The sequence below is a fragment of the Nicotiana tabacum genome, chromosome 7, assembly GCF_000715075.1.
Source record: "Nicotiana tabacum cultivar K326 chromosome 7, ASM71507v2, whole genome shotgun sequence".
NCBI classification, from domain to species: domain Eukaryota; kingdom Viridiplantae; phylum Streptophyta; class Magnoliopsida; order Solanales; family Solanaceae; genus Nicotiana; species Nicotiana tabacum.
The window spans coordinates 11226978-11249232 of record NC_134086.1 but is presented as its reverse complement, the minus strand read 5'-3'; the positions used below and the strand labels follow the sequence as shown (position 1 = coordinate 11249232).

General features: G+C 35.6%; 3 protein-coding genes across 4 annotated transcripts; 2 read left to right on the top strand and 1 right to left on the bottom strand.

Annotated features, from left to right (window-relative positions):
• Positions 1-546: 546 nt before the first annotated feature.
• On the top strand, positions 547-8193 carry LOC107807563 (ubiquitin carboxyl-terminal hydrolase 2-like). The gene is made up of 3 exons (XM_075256936.1): positions 547-750; positions 1982-4818; positions 7537-8193. Exons 2-3 carry the CDS (start codon positions 1988-1990, stop codon positions 7769-7771), a joined length of 3066 nt encoding a protein of 1021 aa, XP_075113037.1. The 5' UTR covers positions 547-750; positions 1982-1987; the 3' UTR covers positions 7772-8193.
• A 1810-nt stretch (positions 8194-10003) lies between these two features.
• On the top strand, positions 10004-14957 carry LOC107807562 (PLASMODESMATA CALLOSE-BINDING PROTEIN 2-like). The gene is made up of 3 exons (XM_075256935.1): positions 10004-10442; positions 11082-11115; positions 14546-14957. The coding sequence occupies exons 1-3, from the start codon at positions 10130-10132 to the stop codon at positions 14799-14801; spliced, it is 603 nt and encodes a 200-aa protein (XP_075113036.1). The 5' UTR covers positions 10004-10129; the 3' UTR covers positions 14802-14957.
• An 804-nt stretch (positions 14958-15761) lies between these two features.
• LOC107806588 (purple acid phosphatase 15) lies at positions 15762-21716 on the bottom strand. 2 transcript variants are annotated; one of them, XM_016630775.2, is made up of 8 exons: positions 20460-21688; positions 19613-19804; positions 18638-18971; positions 18178-18395; positions 17813-18003; positions 17412-17696; positions 16487-16603; positions 15762-15912 (listed from the first exon to the last, which is right to left on the bottom strand). In XM_016630775.2, exons 1-8 carry the CDS (start codon positions 20731-20733, stop codon positions 15901-15903), a joined length of 1623 nt encoding a protein of 540 aa, XP_016486261.1. In that variant the 5' UTR covers positions 20734-21688; the 3' UTR covers positions 15762-15900. The 2 variants fall into 2 exon arrangements, with proteins under 2 accessions (XP_016486261.1, XP_016486251.1); XM_016630765.2 differs by lacking the exon at positions 15762-15912 and having other exon boundaries at positions 16177-16603; positions 20460-21716.
• Positions 21717-22255: the final 539 nt, after the last annotated feature.

Below are 22255 nucleotides of genomic sequence, written 5' to 3'. Positions count from 1 at the left end.
TATAAGTAGGCATGAGAATTGAATCTACCGTTATTACGCGAGAGACGAGATACTATTAGACTGTAAACCTATATTAAATTATGGAGTAAATAATTAATCGCAAATAAGTTGCTATGAGAACTGAATCTATCACTATTACGTGAGAAACGAGATCAAATATAAGATATTACTATATAAGTATGCATGAGAATTGAATCTATCGTTATTACGCGAGAGACAAGATACTATTAGACAGTAAACCTCTATTAAATTATGGAGTAAATAATTAACCGCAAATAAGTAGCCATGAGAATTAAATCTATCACTATTACGTGAGAGATGAGATATCACTAGACTGTAAAACTCCATTAAATTATGAAGTAAATAATTAACCGCAACTCACTTGCATAATTACAACCCTAAATCCTACTTTTACCACATTTGAGACTTTAGAGGTTTTGAACCATAGGCTAAAATACCAACGGACCCTCCCCCCGCCCCCCACCGCCCCCCCCCCCCCCAAAAAAAAAAAAACCCCCCACATTCTCCTTCACTGTCTTTTACCTCTGTTTTTTCACCACCATTGCCATTTTTGAAGTGCCCCAAAAAACCCCATTTCTTTTTTTACGTTTTTTTCTTCTTTTTTCTCTCTCTCTGTAATGCTCCTTTTCATATGATATATACTAAATCTATACATGCCCTTCTTATGTGACTGATAATCTATTGAAATTACTGGGAAAATTCCGTTCTTTCTTTGTTCCATAGTTTCAGGTGAATCTCTGATGCTACCCCTTTTCTTGAGCTTGCTTATTTTTTACTTAGATGTATATATTTTGACTTGTTATTGCAACTATATGATAAACGAATCGATTTTTTGTGTACCCTTTTGAATTCCAATCCCATGGGTATGGATATTAAAGGTAAAACCCCAACCAACCCCCCCCCCCCCCTCTCCAAAAATAAAAAATTAAAAAATTGAAGACAATTTAAGTTGATTTGTTTCTTGTTTAGTTTTTCCGAATGGTGTGTTTTTGGGTATTTGGAATTTGATTATAAAGAGTGAAAAATGTGTGAATGGTTATTAGACTTGCAATTTTAATACTTCTCTTCAATCCAGTAGCTAGATATTGGTCTTTCTTTATAACCATAGTGTGCGGGTCAGTGTGCGTGCACCTCGACTTTGAACAGGTACATGCTACCTCCCACCTGCACAGATATCGGCTAACTCTGTCGGTCTGTCCACCAAGGCTCCCACCAGCACAGATATCGGCTAACTCTGTCCACCAAGGCTTGGAAAGATGGAAAGAAATCACCTAGTGTTTTTGCTTGGTCTTGGTTTTCTTTAGTTTATCTATTAGGGATATTGTAAATAAATACATCCTTTCCGACTGTCGAAAGAAGGAAGTTCACTTTTTAGTGACCAGAGATTGACTAGTTTATTTAATTGACTTAAAGATCATTCTTTATATTTTACTAGTTAAGGCGTTCGATCATCTGTCGGTGAGGTCGATTGAAGAGAAATGAATGAGATGTTTAATTGACTTGTTGCTTATGTAAATGGTTATTAGACTTGCAAGTTTGCATGTACTGCTCTTTAATCTAATAGCTAGATTTTGGTATTGATGTTGCTTCGTTTCTAGATTAGCACTTCGTGAATAGATGTACATAAGTAAGATTAAGAGAGATGAATGAGATATGTTTAGTTGATTTAGTTTTTATGTTTTTTCCTTATTCAGTTGAAATTGATATGTTTACTAGACTTGCAATCTTGTCTTGTTCTTCCCTTCAATGTAGGCCTATTTATGTGAACTCGATTATTGTGCCATGACCTACTGTCATGTTTTCATCTAAGTGAGTGATTTCTGAGGATAAGTTTAAGGAATACTAATTGTTTGGGCATGGGCCAGAAGTGGTGCCTATGAAATATTCTAACTTAGTTATTTGAGCTATGTATTAGTGTATTGTACTTAGGGTGTATGATGTTTTCTGTTGTCGATTGTAGGATATAATGGTGAAAAAGGTTAAGAAAAATGGCAAAGGTGGTTTGAAGGAGAAGCGGAATCCAGTGGCATCTCCAAATCTTGTTGCTCAACAAGACACCCAAAAAGTTAATACCCCCGAGGATGGAGTTACAGCTGTAAATGATAAAAAAATATGTGACCATATTGATAAGAGTATTGATGTGGAGAAAGTTTCTGCTAAACTTGGCTCTTCAGGACCTGTTAGGTGTGAAGATTGCAGGGAAGGAGCGGTTAATAGACGGGCTGGGAAAGGAAAAGGTAAACATGGAAAAAAGAAGGGAGGTGGAGAATCAAAGTCAGATTCCAAAGCCATTTGGATCTGTTTAGAGTGTGGTCATTTCTCGTGTGGAGGTGTTGGATTTCCTACTACTCCTCAGAGTCATGCAGTTCGGCATGCAAGACAGTATCGCCACTCATTGGCAGTGCAGTTTGAAAATCCTCAGCTGCGCTGGTGTTTCTCGTGCAATAGACTAATTCCTGCCGAAAAGATAGAGGAGAGCACTGAACAAAAGTATGTATTACAGGACATTGTGAAGATGATTAAAGGGCGGTCGACTGAAGAGCCTAGTCTTGATGTTGAGGATGTTTGGTTTGGGACGGGGAGTATCACGAGTGGGATCAAGTCAGAAGCTAGTGTTGAAATTGGTGCCTACGGGAAAAGTGGTTATGTTGTTAGGGGATTGCTTAATTTAGGAAATACTTGTTTTTTTAATTCTATAATTCAAAACCTACTTGCAATGAATAGATTACGGGATTACTTTCTTGAAATGGACGATTGTGCTGGTCCTCTTACTGCTTCTTTTACGAAGCTCTTTGCTGAGACGAGTCCTGAGGATACCTTAAGAAATGCTATAAATCCAAAATCTTTCTTTGGTTCCTTGTGTGCGAAGGCTCCACAATTTAGGGGATATCAACAGCACGACAGTCACGAGTTGCTTCATTGTTTGCTTGACGGTTTGTGTACCGAGGAATTGACTGCAAGAAAGAAACTCAAGTCTTCGCAGGATGATGGCAAGTCTCCTCCTACTTTTGTTGATGCCATCTTTGGGGGTCGTCTCTCTAGTACTGTTACTTGTCTGGAGTGTGGACACTCTTCATTAGTAAATGAGCCATTCTTGGATCTCTCGTTGCCGGTTCCCACTAAGAAGCCTCCACCTAAAAAGACTCAGCCAGTTTCCCGAGCGAAGAAATCAAAACATCCTCCAAAGAGAAGTGGAAGAGTCCGCCCCAAGATTAGCAGAGACGCAGCTTCTCTTAATGCTCAAAGTGCTCAAGAAAGCACTTCGATGCAGTCTAGTACGCCAATCACTGAAGGAACAACAGTTCCTTCTGACGGTGCATTGCTAGATTGCGTTGATGCTAGTGATGTTGCTGATAATATGGGCTTAACTTCACATAATCTATCTTCCTCTCTGAAGTTCAATAATGAAAAAAATGTAGACGGTGAGTCGACTTCAATGGACAATTTTACATGGTTGGATTATCTTGATCAAGATAGCCCGCCTAATGGTAATGACATCGTTTCTCAAGTAACTTCTCCTGATCTATCTTCCTCTCAGAATGGTATTACTGGACAGTTGAATTCAGTGGAGAACTTTACATGTTCGACTAATCTTGATCAAGATATTCTGCCCAAGGGTGATGACATCGCATCACAAAATGATGATATTCTGACTAATCAGGGTTGCGGAACTGAATATGCTGTTCAACATAATGTCTCCTTGCAAAATAATCAGGATTGTGGAGAGGAAGCTTGTTCTCCAGATGATTCGATTTGCTTGGACGATCAAGGACGATCTAAGTCACCAAACTGCAATATAGCTTCTCAATTTTGTGAAGAAGCACCAGTTAAAGACTGCTATGCTAGTGAAGTTGCGTGTAACTCAGCATCAAACAGCCAGTTCTTCTCGGCGGATTCAAATCTTGGAAACGATTCATCAACGAGGATTTGGGAAGATGAAGCCCCATTACAGGTACAAGATTCAGAAATTCTGTTGCTTCCTTATAAGGAAGAGACCTCAGCTACCAGTGACATACCAAAAGCAGAAGGCAAGGTGTCCTATGATGCTGTTTTCGGTGAACAAGATTTTACGGACTTTGATGGTTTCGGCGGCCTATTCAATGAACCTGAGCCGGTTGCAGGGCCTGCTGAAAAGCCTTTACTAAATGGTCCTGCTTCTACGTCAAATGGATTTGGAGAAGCTAGCTCTGCTGTTGGAAATAGCACTGAGTCTGATCCAGATGAGGTTGATAATACTGATGCTCCAGTGTCTGTGGAGAGTTGTTTGGCTTGTTTCACAAAGCCTGAGCTTCTATCTAAAATTGAACATGCTTGGCAATGTGAAAACTGTGCAAAACTTCTACGACAACAGAGGATGAGACTGAACAAGAAATTGCTGAAACCTAGATCAGGTGATCTGGAGAATGCGCCAAAGGACAGTAATCCAAGGGATATTGAACTGAGAACCACTAATCGAAGTGCTGTGAAAGGTGTGTCAGATGCTTTTGATGACGGGTTGGTGTACCAAAATAGAACAAATGGCTACTCAAGTCAAGATGAAGCTTGTAGTGTAGTAAATCGCGATAAGAGAGTTAAGTTGGATGAACCTGAATCTGAAGAAAGTGAAAATGAGACGGACTCTAAAGGTGTCAAAGTGGAAAGAGATGCAACTAAAAGGATACTCATTGATAAAGTCCCTCCAATTTTGACTGTTCATCTAAAAAGGTTCAGCCAAGATGCTCGAGGACGCTTAAGTAAGCTTAGTGGCCATGTGAATTTCAGAGATACTATTGATATCACAACATTTATTGATCCCAGGTGTGTTAGTTTTCCTTCCTTTGAAAGATCAGTTAAAATCAGATTTTTTGGCTGTCTTCACTAAATTGAGTTTCGAGTAATTCTGTTCATCTTGTAATAAGAACCTGCAATAGATTATTCAAAACTGATGAAATCCATGTCAGTTAAGCGGACTCTTTAAACATAATAAGCTTTTGGAGACGAGAAATGATTGTGTAATGTAATACTGTCTCCTTCCAATTAGAGAAAGTTTCACCTTAGACTGAAGAGATAACTATCATATCGAGATTTATGGAGAAACAGAGTGTCGCTTTCTTCTCTGTTTGAGATTATTTTATTGAAATTTCAAAGTTATTAAATAAAATAGTTCATTGGAGATTTCCAGCAAGTATAGCTTAAAGCATGTGATGGTAAGATTGGTGGTCTTGTAGAGTATAGACTAAATTAATGATGTTCCTTTATCATAAGTATGGATGCATACATTTTTTTATGTTATAAATATTTGATTTTGGGTTGCACATAATTGGCTTGGCACTTTAGTTAATAAAATATCTCAATTATTAGTATCTTAGAGTGTTAACAATTATGTCTCTGCATCCCAAAATTCCAAATTTATCATGTCATTCTCATCTCTTGTCACATTCTTATTTTGTATATGGTCATGAATTCCATTTTTAGGATTATTCCTAATGCCATAAATTCACCTCTCCCTGTGTCTTCATAGGCTCATTATCCTAATCATTGTAGTACGGATCAGATCCTTTGTTCTAACATCAGATTACCTCCGCTCAACCAAATTGGGATGTTGTCAAAGTTAGTCTCTTTATAGTGTCTTGGATAGGAAATTATTTTATTAAAACCAAAAGGGGGTAGCTCAAGTGGAAAGCACCTCTACCTCCAATGTTAAGGTTGCGAGTTCGAGTCACCAAGGCGAGCAAATTAGCATTTCAAAAGAAAAGGAAATGATTTTATTATGTGAGTTCTAAAACTTTGTTAGCCAGAGTGCTGATTTCAGGATTATGTGAGTTCGTGTATCACTTAATGTTTCGTTGATGGCTTTAAATAATAGGAAAATAGTACAAAGAAAAAGAGTATTGTGACCCCAGAGCTATTTCTCATATATAATCCACCGTCAATTAATTTTTATCAGCATCATGGTTGTGTGTAGAGATTAAGAGGCTTCGGAAATGCTTTTGGAACTTGTTTACGTTAGGGCCTGAGAACAATAGTGTAGCTTTTAGAGGATCCTGTCCAAATAATAAATCTCGTCAACTAGAGAACAGAAACATTTATTTAACTTCCTGATTAAACTCAAAAAAGTAGCAACTTGTGTCTGATCATGATGAAAAGTAACAACTAATGTTTGGTATTATAATTTAAGAAAAGTTTGGTACCTTAACATGGTCAAATGGACTGTTTGCTAAACCTGCCAGTAGCCTGTCTAAATAGTCAAGGATCTTATTAATTTGTGCCTCAGGATTTCCGAAATTTGTTCTCATTTTTTACCTTCTAAAGAACTGCTGAAAACACCATCAACTGCTTCTTCCTGTTATGCGTAAGCATATTGGGGTCAAATGTGGAAGCATATGTCTGTCAAATATTATTTTAAGAGGGCCTCACACTTTTTATCGCGTATTGGCAGTCGTTTCCAGTCCTTTGAATTATTGAATTTCTTGCTCCTCTCCGTGACGTGCCTTCGGTTTTATCCATGCAAGATAGTGTTATTGTCCGTTTTTCGCTTGTATCTGTTTTTTTTTATCTGTTTACCCCTCTGGGGGCGGACGCCGGGGAAGCCATAGTTTTTTTTCTTTTGATTAGTTAAGCTAGAAAATTGTCTCTGAATCTCAGCTCTAATATGTTCCATCAGCTTATTTTTCACCTTTTTTAATTTTAATTGAAGCACTTGATATGATTGATGTTTCTGCATGGAACCTTTTTTTTTAATAATGGTTCTGCATGGAACTTGTTATCCAAGTGATATGAACATCTTAATTGATATTCCAGTGCTTTGGCTTTTATTTTGTACTATCTGTCACTGGTTTGAAGTTAGTGTTCCGTGAGTGTGTAGCTTGGAGAGGACTCACCAAAAATGGATGTAAAATATGAAATTATTGGTGGATCTTTATCTATTCTTAGTTGGATCTTTATCTATTCTTTAGTGTATTTTCGTATTTCTAGGCTTCTATTATTATTTGTTGTTGTCTTTGCTTCGGTTTCTGATTGCACTACCTAGTGTAGTTTTGTGTTTTCGCTTAGTTTTCTGATTGGTTTGTTTGTCATTGCTCCTTCCTTTTATCTTTCATTAGCCGAAGGTCTATCGAAAACAGCCTCTCTACCTTCTAAAGGTAGGGGTAAGGTCTGCGTACATACTATCCTCCTCAGACCCCACTTGTGGGAATACACTGAGTTTGTTGTTGTTGTAGTTGGCTATGAACTCTTTAGTCTTAGTCAAATGTTTGTTTGGTTTATTGCTGATAACCCATTTTAAAAGATTGATTTGTCCATTAACTAAAGAGTATATTGATATCCGTAAATTGATGATGTATAGGTATTTTTTGTGCTATGAAACCAGAAAGAGAAAAAGAAAGACTTTTGAAACCAAGTCGACGAGACTCAATTGAAAACGTGTAATAGTATTTTGCACGGGTGCATATTATTTCCAGGACCGAGTAGGTCAAGTCTCTTTTGCAAAATGTTATCTGCCTGCGGTTGTCTGATAATGAAATGATGTAACTGCAGGTGCCTGCAGAAGGAGGTTTACAAATACCGGCTTGTGGGTGTCGTGGAACATTCAGGGACTATGAGGGGAGGTCACTATATTGCATATGTTAGAGGCGGCCCAAAGATCGCTGGGAAAGACAAGGACGCGGAAGATTATGTGTGGTATTATGCCAGTGATGCCTACGTACGAGAGGTCTCATTAGAGGAAGTTCTTCGGAGTGAAGCCTATATTTTGTTCTATGAAGAAATTTGATACGAATTTCTTAGCAATATTTTTGACATCAAAATGGTTGGGGTTTAATTGATCACCCTACAGGTTCGCGTTTGAGAAACACATACGATATACACAACGAAAAGGGGTTGGAGGGTAGAAAGGTGAGTTGTATTACTACAATCATAGAGTATTAACACCCATTTTTTGTTATTTTTCAAATTTCAAAATGCCATCACTTAAAGATGTACATGTTGAAAAATGCATGTAGAGAAAGAGTTCAAAAAAGCAATCCTTATTTACCAGCATGGGGTGGTAAGTTTATGCTTATTAATTTCTTTTCTTATTTTGTATTAATTGTTTACCAAGATGTACATGCTGGAAAATGATAGAGTTTGACTGTACATTGTCATTCAACATTTTTCCTTTAGTGGGAAAAGTTAAAATTGGCCCGTGAACTTTGTGAATGTTGTCGGGTGAAGTGCACAAACAAATGGATGCGATTCGGGGGTTAGTCACTACTTCCTTTGTCTCATATTATCAGTCGTGGTTACTAAAAATAGTTGTTCCAAATTATTTGTCACTTTAGAAATTCAAGATAAAATTGATTATCTTTTTCCTTTTTTACCGTAAGTAATAATTATCCTTGAAAATTAACTTTGTTCAAATACCAATGAAGAAAGATTAAATATTAAGACATGAATAAAGGTAAAGTAGTTAAAATTTCATCTTAATTAATTTTTCTTAAGGGGCATGTACAAGAGAATCATGACAGATAATATGAGACGGAAGGAATACTTATTTTGTACTGAAATTTTGAACTAAAAATCTTAATTTTAGGACAATTTACGATATTTTTATCCCAAAAAATTAAAATTCAGGACACGTTGGTTCATTTTAAATAGCAATCTTTTAAAATGGCTACGTGGTGTCATTTCTACAATGTTGTCCATACTTTTCTAAAAAGTGTGCTAAAATCTTGAAAGAAAGTTTAACATATTTTATATTTACACCAATGTAATAAATACATAATACATATAGTTACATATACTATTATCACTTTATAAGTTTTAATACATATTTCAATCACGATAAATTAGTACGACTTGATGTAACTATTGAGTGTAAATAAAATTTTATAGTACTTTGAGCATCCTCTTTAGTTACCACCATGTTTGGCTACATTTTGTACCTTGTGGTTACTTTAGTAAGTCCCAAGACAGAGAGGCTGAAATTCAGGAAAATAAAAGAATCTATAAGCCAATGCCCCAAAGGCATCCATCCAAAGATTAAATAGTATAGCATACAAAAAGAAACAAAATAATATCATCTGTCCAAGAAAACATTCATTCAGTTCATCACTTTCAAAGTCCTCAAAATCTCAAACACCAAAAAGAAAAAGCAAACTCACAAAAAGAACACAACAAAAGAAAAAGGAAACAGCTGAAAGAACACATAAAATAATAAAAAGATAAAAGAAACCATCTTCTTGTTAATTCTTCAGTCTTCCTTTTTATTTTCAGTATTCTGAATTTATTGGTTCGACTAATTTGGATTTGCATTGCCATAATTCACCTTAATGCATTACAACAACAATAACAATAACTATCTCAATATAATCTCACAAGTAAAGTATGAGGGAGAGTAGTGTGTATGTAGACCTTACCCTTACCTTGTGAAAGTAGAGAGTCTACTTTCGATAGACCCTAGGCTCAAGTAAAATAAAATTTCGACAGTAGTAAAAAGGAAATAAATCTATAGAAAGATAAGCAATAGCAATAACAATATAATAGAAAAATTGAAGCAAAAGAAATAACATGTAGTAAAAAATCTAAGAAAATTTGCACCGCCTATAGCTCACTAAGGGGTCGTTTGGTTGGGAAATAAGTTATCACATGATTAATTATTCCAGGATTAGTTATCTCATCCTCCCATAAGGGTAAAAAGATACTACAATCCCGGCATAACTAATCCCGAAATAGTTATATCACGATTTATCCCAATCAAACATGAGATAAATTTATCTCAAATTTAATCCCAAAATTAATTATCCCTTATCCCTCCTGCAAAACAACCCTTAAAAAAAGAAGCACTCCTTGTTATGTGTTTTTCAGCTTTTAATAATGGAACTTGAAACCTCCAATTAAAACTAAAAAATACCATTATCTCACAACATTATGTGATGGACCTTATTAATTATAATTTGTTCCCATTCCTCCATTTGATTCAGTCCTTTTGTCCACACTGTACCATAACATTCTCCTTTCCTTTTTTACCCTTTCTTTAACAAAAACCCCAACTTATCACTCTCAAAATTCCCACTCTCAAACCCCACCAAAAAGAGAAAAAAAGAACCCCAACAAAACCCATAAATTTTCTTGAACTTTTAGCTTCATATCAATGGCAAAACCACCATTTCAAGTGGTGTTTTTGTTCATATATTTTTTATTTTGCACCGAAATAGTTAAAGTAAAAGCAACATGGTGTGTAACAAGAAGTGATGCAAGTGAAACAGCATTACAAAATGCATTAGATTATGCTTGTAGTTCTGGTGCAGATTGTGTTACTATTTTGGAAAATGGGCTTTGTTTTCTTCCTAATACAATACAAGCTCATGCTTCTTATGCTTTTAATAGTTATTATCAGCGCAGAAATAGAGCTCCTGGTTCTTGTGAATTTGCTGGCACTGCAACCATTGCCAAAACTGATCCAAGTAAATCTTTTTTTTTTTTTTATGCATTTTCTTTTACAATTTCTTGTTATAGAATACTCCCATCAGTTTCATTTTACATGACACTATTATTATTTCAGGAGTCCCGAAGTTTTTCTTACCACGATTTTCTCAAATATTTTATAAATATTTTTATATAGTGCAGCCTGGTATACTAAGTTCTCGTTATGTGCGGATGCAAGAAAAAGCCAGACTGCGAGGGTTTATTGTATGTAGTGGCGGATTTAAGGGATGGTAGATGGTTCGCTGGAAACCCCTTCGCCGGAAAATTATACTATATATATAAGATAAAATTCGTTGTGTCCCTATATATTATATTTTGAATCCCCTTGATATAGTCCAAAAGCATAGTTTAGTGGTTAAGGTTCAAAATCCGTGAGATTTCTTGTTCTATTTTCATTGGCCACAATCTCTTTTAATTTTTTAACTTTTTGAACCCCATTGGCCAAATTATAATTATGCCTCCGCTACTGATTGTAGCCTTATCCTACATCTCTGTAGGAGACTATTTTCACGGGTCGGACACGTGACCATCATATTAATAACTTTACTAGTTATGCGAAGGCTATATATATTAGTTATTTATGGGTTGAGAAATGATTGTTTTTTTTTGTAATGTAGGTTATGGATCTTGTGTTTATCCAGCATCTCCAAGGTATGAACTTTAACTTTCTCTGTACATTGCTTTGACTGTTCTGTGTAATTCTTGATATTTAATGCTTTACATTTTTCTAGTAAATTTTTATCTTCTGTTTTGTTGAGTTTCTTGAAAGTGGTCCTAATAATATACTATAAAGAAGAAGAAAAAGTGTAAGAGAAGAAACTTGTAGACAGCAAAGAATCTCTAGATCACTTGTAAATAGTAGGATTATTATATTTTAATTTCTACTTTGACGACCAAAAGAATGTCGAATATTCTCTATATTTGGAGAGTAAAACTACAAAAAGAAAATCTCTTAAAAAGAAGAGTAAACTATATAAATTTCCATTTTTATGTTTTTATCTCTTTTCTGAGTTGAGTGACAAGCTTGGAGTGGACCGGAGACTTTAGTGTTAGAGCTTGTCGTGGAGTGAAAACTATGGTTAAATAATATGAGAGGGAGAGAGAGGGAGAGAGAGATACAAAATGATTGAGATAGAGTGACAGTCAACGTAAACTATAATACTAAAGTAAAGGGTATTAGAACCTTCCCATAAAAACATTACATTAGATTTTTTCCATGCTTTTTTTTTTGGCTTGTTCCATACATAAAGTTTGAATCTTTTTACCCCTTTTTCCCCCTCTTTTAGTTTTGAACCATTCAATGGTCCTTGTTTTATATGGATAGTCTAAAAAAAGCTGCAAAAGCCAGCTAAGCTATCTGGCGACAATAGTCATCTCGAGCAGAGCATTTTGATTTTGACTATACATTTCTTACTGTGTATGGAGTCAAATTCTTATGAATTTAACCTATTTACATTGTATTTTAAAGAAATTTTATATTATTAATATAATTTAACTTGTTGTAGCAGGTTATTGATCTGATTTATTTTTTGGTTATTTGCTTCTACTTTTTATGAATAGTTAGCTCTAGTTATTTTTTTAAGGGTTCGTTTCGTCTGAAGATAAGTTACGTTGATATTAGTTATGGTGAGATTAGTTATACTATAATTAGTTATGCTGGGATTAGTTATTCTGATATTATTTCTTATTGACTGTTTGGTATGTTGTACTCATTAATCTTGGGATTGTCAATTTTACTGTTTTATCCTAGAATAGCTAATCCTGCGATTATTATTCCACCCTCTGACAGGTATAAATTATCTCAATAGTATTTTTAATCCTGTGATAACTTATCCCAAATTAGTAACCAAACAAAAAATAAGGCATTACTAAATTTTTATCCCAGGGTTATTCTGCTTATCCATCATACCTAACTAATATTTGTGTATTATTGCAATTGATTGCGGAACCAAAATGTGGTTTTTTTTACTCAAAATACGCAAATAAGTGTAAAAAAAAAGTTACCAAACTATATATAACGCCACAAATAGTGGCGTTATACAGTAACGTTAACTGCACTGTTACTGTATAGTGAGGAAGAGAACAACGATTACGATTACAAGTGGGTAAATACATTTCCACCCACACATGCGAAATGAACACTTTCAACGGGAATCACTTCAACTTGGATATTGACTTGATATCTCTTGTACTTATTCCGCACATCGAAGCGTCCATAAGGTATAAAATCAAAGAGTGCATTACAGCAGTCCACCAGGACACTTCCTGTGATTCATCGGCATTGTTATCGTAATCGTTGTTCTCTTCCTCACTCTGTTCATCTGCCAGATCCTGATGTAATACGTCGTTTTCGGGCAATTGAGTGAGTACGGGTAGTTCAACTTGCTCGTCTTCACTGCACATTTCAACAAAAATATAAGTTACTAAATTAATAAATGCTTTATATATGGCTGTAGCTTTTCACTTACAAGTCGTAATGTGATGACATTCCATGATGGACGTTTTCAGTTAGGTGATGACTACCGGATGGGCCACTTGTAAAATTCATATCCGGCCGGTACCCCCTATTAAATAAATGAGCGTTAAAATTAATTCAATACGCAAAAATATACATAATTAACACAAATGAAAATTGAAGTTTACCACTCTTCTTGTGAATTATGGAAAGCAGGGTATAAATTATTTTCTCGCTGCTCATTTGCCGACGGTGATAAATTTAAATCAAGAAAAAATCTTTCATCCGGAACATGTCCGGCAAAAACTGATCCAGAATAACCACCCGATGACTGGGGGTTATCTCTACTACGCACAACCTCATTTTTTGGAACGTCTTCGACCTTCACGTACATCTCCAACATTGTGATTACAAGAAATTCCCGGCATTCGTCCGGAGTCCTCAAGAAATCACTCAAAGTGTCATCATCGTCGATGTTAAACTCTGAGTAAAAAGCAACCCCTTGCGGCGTAACGGAATACGGATATCTTCCGGTTACTTTGAGTATCACTGAACGTTTTCTTACACTCATTTTTTTGCATAACAACGATATCAATGTTTCGTACTCCATTGAAAGTGGCAATTTAACATTACACTTAGCAGGTAAACTGTAGCCCACAGAGTTATTCTCCATCACAACCTCACCCCCCAATATAATGATACTATTATTCTACGTTCTTCAAACATAATGAAAAAATGCTGGAGAATTTAACAACAATAGAAACCAACAAGAGTTAAAAAAAATTTGAATGAAGTTGTGGCGATTCTACGATGTTTATATAGGAAATGGCTAGCCGGAGAGGTTTTTTTTTTTTTGTATATAGCGCCACAAAAAGTGGCTTTATACGCATTTAAATTATTGAACTCAGAAATTATTGGTGGGGTCAGGTAATAAGGGGTATAGCGCCACTATTAATGGCGCTATGTAAGGTGTGTCAGTATAACGCCACAAATAGTGGCGCTATACAGTAACGGTGCAGTTAACGTTACTGTATAACGCGACTATTTGTGGCATTATATATAGTTTGGTAACTTTTTTTTTACACTTATTTGCGTATTTTGAGTAAAAAAACCACATATATGCGTAGTTTATGCATATATGTGCAGAAAATAAGTATAGATACACTTAGGGGTTGTTTGGTTGGGAAATAAATTATCTCATGATTAATTATTCCGATATTAGTTATCCCACTCTCCCATGGGATAAAAAAGCACTACAATCCCAGAATAACTAATCCCGGAATTAGTTATACTACGACTTTATCCCAACCAACCGTAGGATAAACTCATTTTAAATTTAATCTCGGGATTAATTATCCCTTATCGTTCGTACCAAACGACTCCTTAGATATGCATTTTAGTACCCCACGTCTAAATTTTGGATCTGCCAAACACTAGTTTTAGGAGCATGCATGCTAATGCATCAATCAATCTGCTAGTATCTGTATTAAAGATCATTTGCTCGTTCAAATCAAACATGTATATGGACAAGTTATGATTATCATGCATGCTATTATTCGTGTCAATTCTGTAGTAAAAAATGGCATTCTGATCTTCAATGCAAACTTGGATTCTGTAATATTTCAGCACTGCTGGTGGCTCTACTACTCCGAGCACCCTTGGTGGTGGCACGACTGGAGGGACGACTACACCAGTCACGACGTCAACTCTTTATCCACCACCACCAGGCGCTGCAAATCCTTTCAATGGCAATGGAGGAACAACACCGCGCGTTGGTCCTGATATTCCTGACTCAGAGGAATCTAAAGCTTCTCACAAGTTCTCAAATTTAGTTCCTGCATTTTTTATGCTTCTCTTCATTCATATTTTTCAACTATTGTAGGCATTTCTGGTAGAGTAAACCCATACTTTATGCTAGTTTTGAAGACTAGGACAATACAATTTTGGTTAGAAAAGGGAAGTTTTCATTTTGCTATTATGAAAACTTTAGCCCATTAGAGTAACATATTGGTCCTTATTAATATCAATTGTCTTGCCATGTTGATAACAAGGCGTTGATCTAGTGGTATGAGTGCAACATGTAATGTGTGAGTTAGGCGCACGTCATGAGTTTGAATTCTCTGGCAGACAAAAACCTAGCCTTTAAAATGGAGAGTGATTAAAGGGGCAGGTTCATTATTCACTGAGTTTCGAACATGTTCGGGAATTTCTCGGTTATAACAATGACAAGTCTAGGTTCATTGTTATGTTAAAACCATTTCATCTGTTAGCATGCCCAAGTTCTACTATTTTGTGTCTTTGCATACCCATTTCATTTAGTTTATGCTTTGCATTTCATTTCATATTGATAATTGGGTCAAAATTTAATGATTTTGACTGTTTTTCTTTTGATTATATTTTTGTTTTTGTTCTTTGGTACGAGAGGAGCCTTGACGTAACTGGTAAAGTTGTTGTCATGAGGTCACGGATTCGAGCCATGAAAATAGTCTCTTGCAGAAATGCAGGATAAGGCTACGTACAATAGACCCTTTGGTTTGGCCCTTCTCCGAATTCCGCTCATAACGGGAGCTTAGTGCGTCAGGCTGCTTTTTTTTTTCTTCTTTGGTGTGAGGAAAATATGACAAACTATTCATTGTTTAAAAAGAAAATCTCGTATTTTCCACTTCATGTTGTCCGTACCAGACGTTATTTAAATTTAGATTCTTGGAATTATGAATCAAAATGAAGTAATTAATCCTATTTATTTCCTACTTTAAGACCAATGGTTTTAGAGGTCTTTATTTTTCTTTATGTCCAAACCAACTTATAATATTTTATTTGAATGGAAATATAGCTATGTATATTTCTGAAATTCTTATATTTTTATTATTTATGATTAATAAGCTGTAAAGCTGGTACATTGTCTCTAATCCCATTTGCTTCTGTCTCCCATCATCTGCTTCTGCATTTGATATCTTCGTGGAAATTACATAATTTCCATTTTAATAGAAAACCTTACAAATGAAGAGGATTAAAAAAAAAGGAAAGGAAAAAGATGAGTTTATTTGACATTCATTCAAAACCAATCACAAATAAATTGCAAAAAATATAAAAACTAAACCAACTCGATGCCTGTAAATTGCACAACAAATAAAGGTTTTTTCTTGATTTAATTCACAATTTGAAATATTCAATCTGACGGGAAAAAACTATAAATGTAGAAGATAATAAAAAGAAAAAGATGAATACTTTACTTGATAAAAAGAATAATAATTAGATGAAGGGAAATGAGTTTATTTTACATTCACAACAAATCATATATAAATTACAGAAAATATTAAAATTCAAATGTGACAGTCTTCCAAATATACATCAAATGGAGGGTTCTTGATTACATGTACAATTTTTAATATATTAAAAAATATTAATGTTGTCAATCATAATTTATAAATCATTATTTCCAAAGAATAGATTTATTTTTTTCCTATTCTTTTTTCCTCTCTCAGCTAAATTACAAGTAAATTGGGGTCAGAGTATCTTCTAAATCCAATTAAATTGGTATTTTCCAATTGGCCAGGGTTTAATTACCTTAGGTTTAACAGGGCATTTCTCAGGTTGCCTGACTATGTAAATTATATCTCCAGCTTTATTGTACATATCCTGATTCCTATGCCATGTCCATAGAGCATGTGTCTCATTTTTCACCTGCAAATTTTCAACAAAAATTAACATATCAAATTTCTGTAACTATGAACAAAAAAGGTGAATGTTATGGCATTTAGCGGCAATAAGTCGATAACTAAAGTTGCAAGAACTAGAACGTATAACATGACGATACGCCTTCATTCCTACTTATGAAAAACTTTACAACTTTCTTTTTGGTTTATTGGTCGGAAACAACCTCTCTGCCTTCTTGAATGTAGGGGTAAGGTCTGCGTACATACTATTCTTCTCAGACCCCACTTGTGGGATTACATTGGGTCTGTTGTTGTTGTTGTTTTTGGTTTATAGGCTAATTTGACAAGTTCTTGTGATCTTTGAATGGTCTATAGATTAACAACAATAACAACATACCCAATATATTCCCACAAGTGGATTCCGGGGAGGGTAGTATGTACGCAGTTCTTACCCCTTCCTTGTGAAGGTAGAGAGGATGTTTCCGGAAGACCCTCGGTTCAATAGATTGACTTTCAAAATAATCTTGTGCTACAAAACGTTTTTTTTTATAATCAAGAAAACTCCGAGGGCCAGTTGGCACACAGTATGAGACTCAATGGACAATGGACCCGCCCTTCTATGTAGAGTTCGAACTCGTGATGTGCGCCTATCACACATCACGAGCTGCGCTCTTACCACTAGACAAAAGCTCTAGAGACTGCTAGAAAATAATTATCTTAATCTTAAGGTATAAGTTGAAGGTATGTGAGGTATACCTAAAATTCTGTTTCTCTGGTTGCTTATTCAGTAGGAGTAAGAATTGATAAATATCGTAATGAAAGAAATAAATATTTACCTCTAGTATTCCATGGCCGAAGCTACTTTCTCGGTATGCGCTATAATCAGGTTGTTGATCCCAACAAAAGTTACCAGCAGCTGGACCTGATGTAAAATTATAGGCACAGAATCCGCCCATAAATTTGTCCGGGGTGCTATCTGGTTTTGGACATTTCCCTGGCTCATCAGCATGTTCAATTGCCATCTTCTCGCGGTTTCCACCATCACCGACAGTTATATAGACTGGACCACAAGGATCCAGTGTGTAGTTATAGACTCTGTTTGACCTTTCATAAGCATGAACCTATATAGATTTCTTCAAGTTATCAGTATTTGATACATAAATGTGCAATTTGAATGGAAGAGCATACAAATTAGTTTATGTGCTCTAGGCTAACGGTATATTAATCCTGTACTTACATGTCCATTGAAGACTAAATCGACACCATACTCGTACAGCAAATCTTCCATCGCTACCTTCATACATTCAGCTTCTCGATAGTGTGCCGTGTAAGTAGAGTACCAAGGTGGATGCCAAGTGGCAACCAGCCACGGAGTAACTCTCCTATCAACATTAGCCAAGTCCCTCTCCAACCACATGTATTGATCATCTGTAATCAGAAGCTTAGTGAATCAGTTTACTAGATGGAGCAGAACGGCAAAGATATGAAAACTAAGGACACATTCCAGCCGATCGATGATTTGAGACAAATTTCCAAAGTCTACCGCAAGCATAACAAGGGAAATGAGAAGAGGATTGAAGGAAGGTTGAGAGTGTTTTTTACCTGACTTATTATAGGCGACATATCCTCCGAGCATGATGAAGTGTATGCCACCCGCATTAAAAGAATAGTAAAATGGGGAGGATGATCCACTTTCTTTTGATGGGTATGCAAAGCGAGAACGATAGGCTGCAAATGTCTGATTTTCAGCTTGTTCTTCTATCTCATGGTTCCCCTCCTCCACCATGATAGGAATTTTGGACACCAGCGGTTGCATATATCTATAGCGACAATGTCAGAAAACAGAAGCACAAATTAAACTAGTGAAGTATACATGTGTTTCTGCTCTGACAGAAATCTAAAACTGGTCTTTTATGAATGATCAGGTGTTATCTCAGTTGAACCCTGAACTCTCAGTACAGAAGTTGGAACTATCCATTTTGTCTAATGGATCACATTTTATTAATTTATTCGTGATGTGTGAATCAAAATTTTGAATGGGCAAAAGGAGTCAAGCTCTCACCTTCCCCAATAGTCCCACCGAGGCTGATAGGTCTCGTGTATCGGAGTGTCGTTAAATGAGCACGAATAGCAATCTGAACCAGTTCCGTTCGAGAGATACAAATTAGCATATGTGACATCTCCAACCAATAGAACAAGATCTGGATTGTTCTCCATCAAATGGCTAACAGTGGAAGTGGTATTGTACGTTAGACCGAGGTCCCCTACAATTGCTATTCTCTTTGGGTAGCTCTTTGGAGAAGAAATAGGCATGGTCTTGAAATGGTAGATAGTACTCATAGCTGGTATAGAAGGATCTCCACATCGATAATAGTATAATGTATTTGGTTTCAACCCTGCAGAACGAAAAATTGCACCAGATGACTAAATCAAACATGAGAAACAAATCAGCTACATAAGAGACTTGCATTATTAATCCATTGTGAAGGTCCAACACCACCCCCCAAAAAGAAATTCAGTAGACATGAAATTTGCAGAATGAGACTTTGAAAAAGATTCTTGTTGCAGTTGTACACATTCAAAGACCTAAGGAAAGTCAAATTGTGCGTCTTCAAACTGCCTCAAAGCATGAGCTATATACGTTTTCCGCAGAAAACCAAACTAAGCAGGCTTGCAGTTGTAGAGAGGCCTAACAGCAGCAAGTGAAACTGTAGTGAAGATACTTCTACACATTATCAATCTAATAGAGGCAACATTCTAAATTTGATCTCAATAGTAACTGTGTGATGCATGATTCCTACTTCTTAGTGTACGACTACTTTGTCCATGGTGTCAAGTTACGAACACTGACATCTAGTTCAAACATTCAGTTCTTTGCATAAAGAGTAAAAGCTGACGCAATGAATAAATAGTTTGGTTATATTCAAAAGTAGCAAGTTTACTAGTTGAGATCTCAGAGACTGTACTAAACATCGAACTAGCAGAATGTAATCTCAGCTAGGACAGAGGAGCTGCTGTTCAGTTTCTGCTAGCATACCTGTAAGTTGAACATGGTGTATGATTCCAGAAGTGTAGTTCTGAAGTCCTTCAAATGGATAAAGTTGATTATAAATAAGGGACTCGCCAATTGCTTTGTGCCTTAACGAGGATTTATCTTTCCCATATTGAACAACACTGCCAACTTTACTTGGATCCAATGGTTTAATGTTGTCACCAATTTGATATTCCCCTGCAAATACAGTAAAATGCACATTCTTAAACTACATCCCAGATGAAGAATGTTAAGGCCCTCTAACCAGTTAGCCAAAATATATTTCATCTCACACAATTTAAAATTGCAAAGACCAATGAAGAATATCTGTATATGCTATAATATGCTCTTATCGCTATGAATTGACAGTTGGCCATGACTAAAAAGTATACAACCTTGTATCAAACTTCCCATTTTATCAACTCAAATTTGTGACATAACTGAATTTAACATACTCTGTTAGACGATGAACATTGGATATTATCATAAATAGCTTCTCGGCATACCATATAGTATTAGCAGGAAAGAAATAGTAACTCCTGCACTGTGCTAGCTATGTGATTAACTGGAATTGATAAAAGCACTAATTCTTCAAGCTAACATTCAAACTCAATCTAATAAAGGGCAGCCCGGTGCACTAAGCTCCCCTATACGAGGTCCGGGGACAGGCCGGACCACAAGGGTCTATTGTATGCAGCCTTACCCGCATTTCTGCAAGAGTCTGTTTCCACGGCTCGAATCCATGGCCTCCTAGTCACATAGGAGCAACCTTACAAGTTACGCAAAAGGCCCCCTTCAAAATTTGAACTCAAACTAATAGGCTAAAAAAAGAAGAAAACTTTAGCAAGTTTACCTGTAATCCAAGAAATCCAAACAGAGTCATAAGTAGAAGAAAGGGAAACAGATATCTGTTCAGGCTCAAATCCTTTAACAGTCCTTTGAACTCTGGGATCAGTGTCTGGCAAATCAACAGCATGTCCCCTGAAACTTTGGTCCAAAGGTACAGTCACTGGCTTAAAAGGTCCATCAACTGTGGTTGGAATTTGACCCTTATTAACCTCAACAAGACTAACAAAAACCAAAAACCAAACCAAGATTGACACAACAACCACCCCAGAATACTTCATATCTCATTCAAGAATTTTGCATGCCCCAAAATAATCAAACTCCAAAACTCAAGATATCAAAAGGGTCCACAACAAATATATCAAAGATTAAAACTTTAGCTCCAAAACCTCAAGAAAATCAAAAGGGGTCATATAATTATACCAAACAAATTTGCATGTCCCAAAATTATCAAACTCCAAACCTCAAGAAATCCAAAGGGTTTATAAAAGTATAGCAAAGATTAAAACTTTAGCTCCAAAACCACAAGAAAATCAAAAGGAAATTTGCATGCCCCAAATAATCAAACTCCAAACTTCAAGAAACCAAAAGGGTTTACAAATAATATATCAAAGATTAAAACTTTTGCAAAATAGCCCAAAGAAAATCAAAATGGATCATATAACTAGAGAATATGCTCCTAATAACCAAATTCTAGGCAAAGAACTTCAAAAAACCAAAAGGGTTTACAAAAAGTATATCAAAGATTAAAACTTTAGCACAATTACACCAAGAAAATCAGAAGGGGTCATATAACTAAAGAATATGCTCCAAATAACAAAATTGCAGGCAAAGAAACTCAAGAAATCAAAAAGGTTTACACAAAGTATAGCAAAGATTAAAACTTTAGCTCCAAAACTCCAAGAAAATCAAAAGGGGTTATATAATTATAGCAAACAGAAGGTTAAATGTATGAAAGGAAGAAACTTTGGTCAAGTTATTGAAACTAAAGAATATGCTATAAATATGCTCCTAGAAAAAATTAAAGCTCGACACTTATATATAGTTTGGAAAAGGGAAAACTCTTGTTTCTTTTTATTTTTTTCTATTTCTTATTAAATTGGGAAAAAGAAAAACATTGTTCTTTTTTATTTCCTTTTCTTAGGAAAAAGTGTAGAGATAGTGAGGAATGGTGTGGTTTCTGGTTTTTTGAGGCAGGGAATCACAGTTATGGCAGTTAGCCTGAACAGAAAAGAAAACAAGAAACAAAAAATGGTGGCATCCAATGAATTTAACCTCGGTTTTAGTGAAATAATAATAGTAGTATATTACCCATAAATTGATGCTTTTTGGTTCTTCTTTTGCTGTTTCTATCCCTCCTCCTGCGAATTTCTCACGCTACGCCACCTCCCAATATTTTAAAAAAATAAAATCGGAACTGATAGTATTTTATATTTATTTTTGGGGCACGACTTCTGTTTGACGTTCGATATTTATTTTAGAGTTCAATTAATTCAAATTATCCGACTTATCGTTATATTTGATAATGCGTTAAGCCACCTTGAGATTTTATTTTTTGGCAAAATACTTTATCATTCCCTTAAACTTGACAGGAATTATTAGTTACAACCTTAAATTATTTGTGATCTTAATTATCCCATTAACTTGGCATTTTGAGAGTCATTACCTCTTGGACGTTGATGTGGCAAAGAGTGTGGGTGCACTCGTCTGCCACGCAGATATTTCTATATATGTGGTATTTTTTTGAAAAATAAAATATATTTTTACCTTTATAAGTATGTTACTTTTTTAGATAATTTTTTT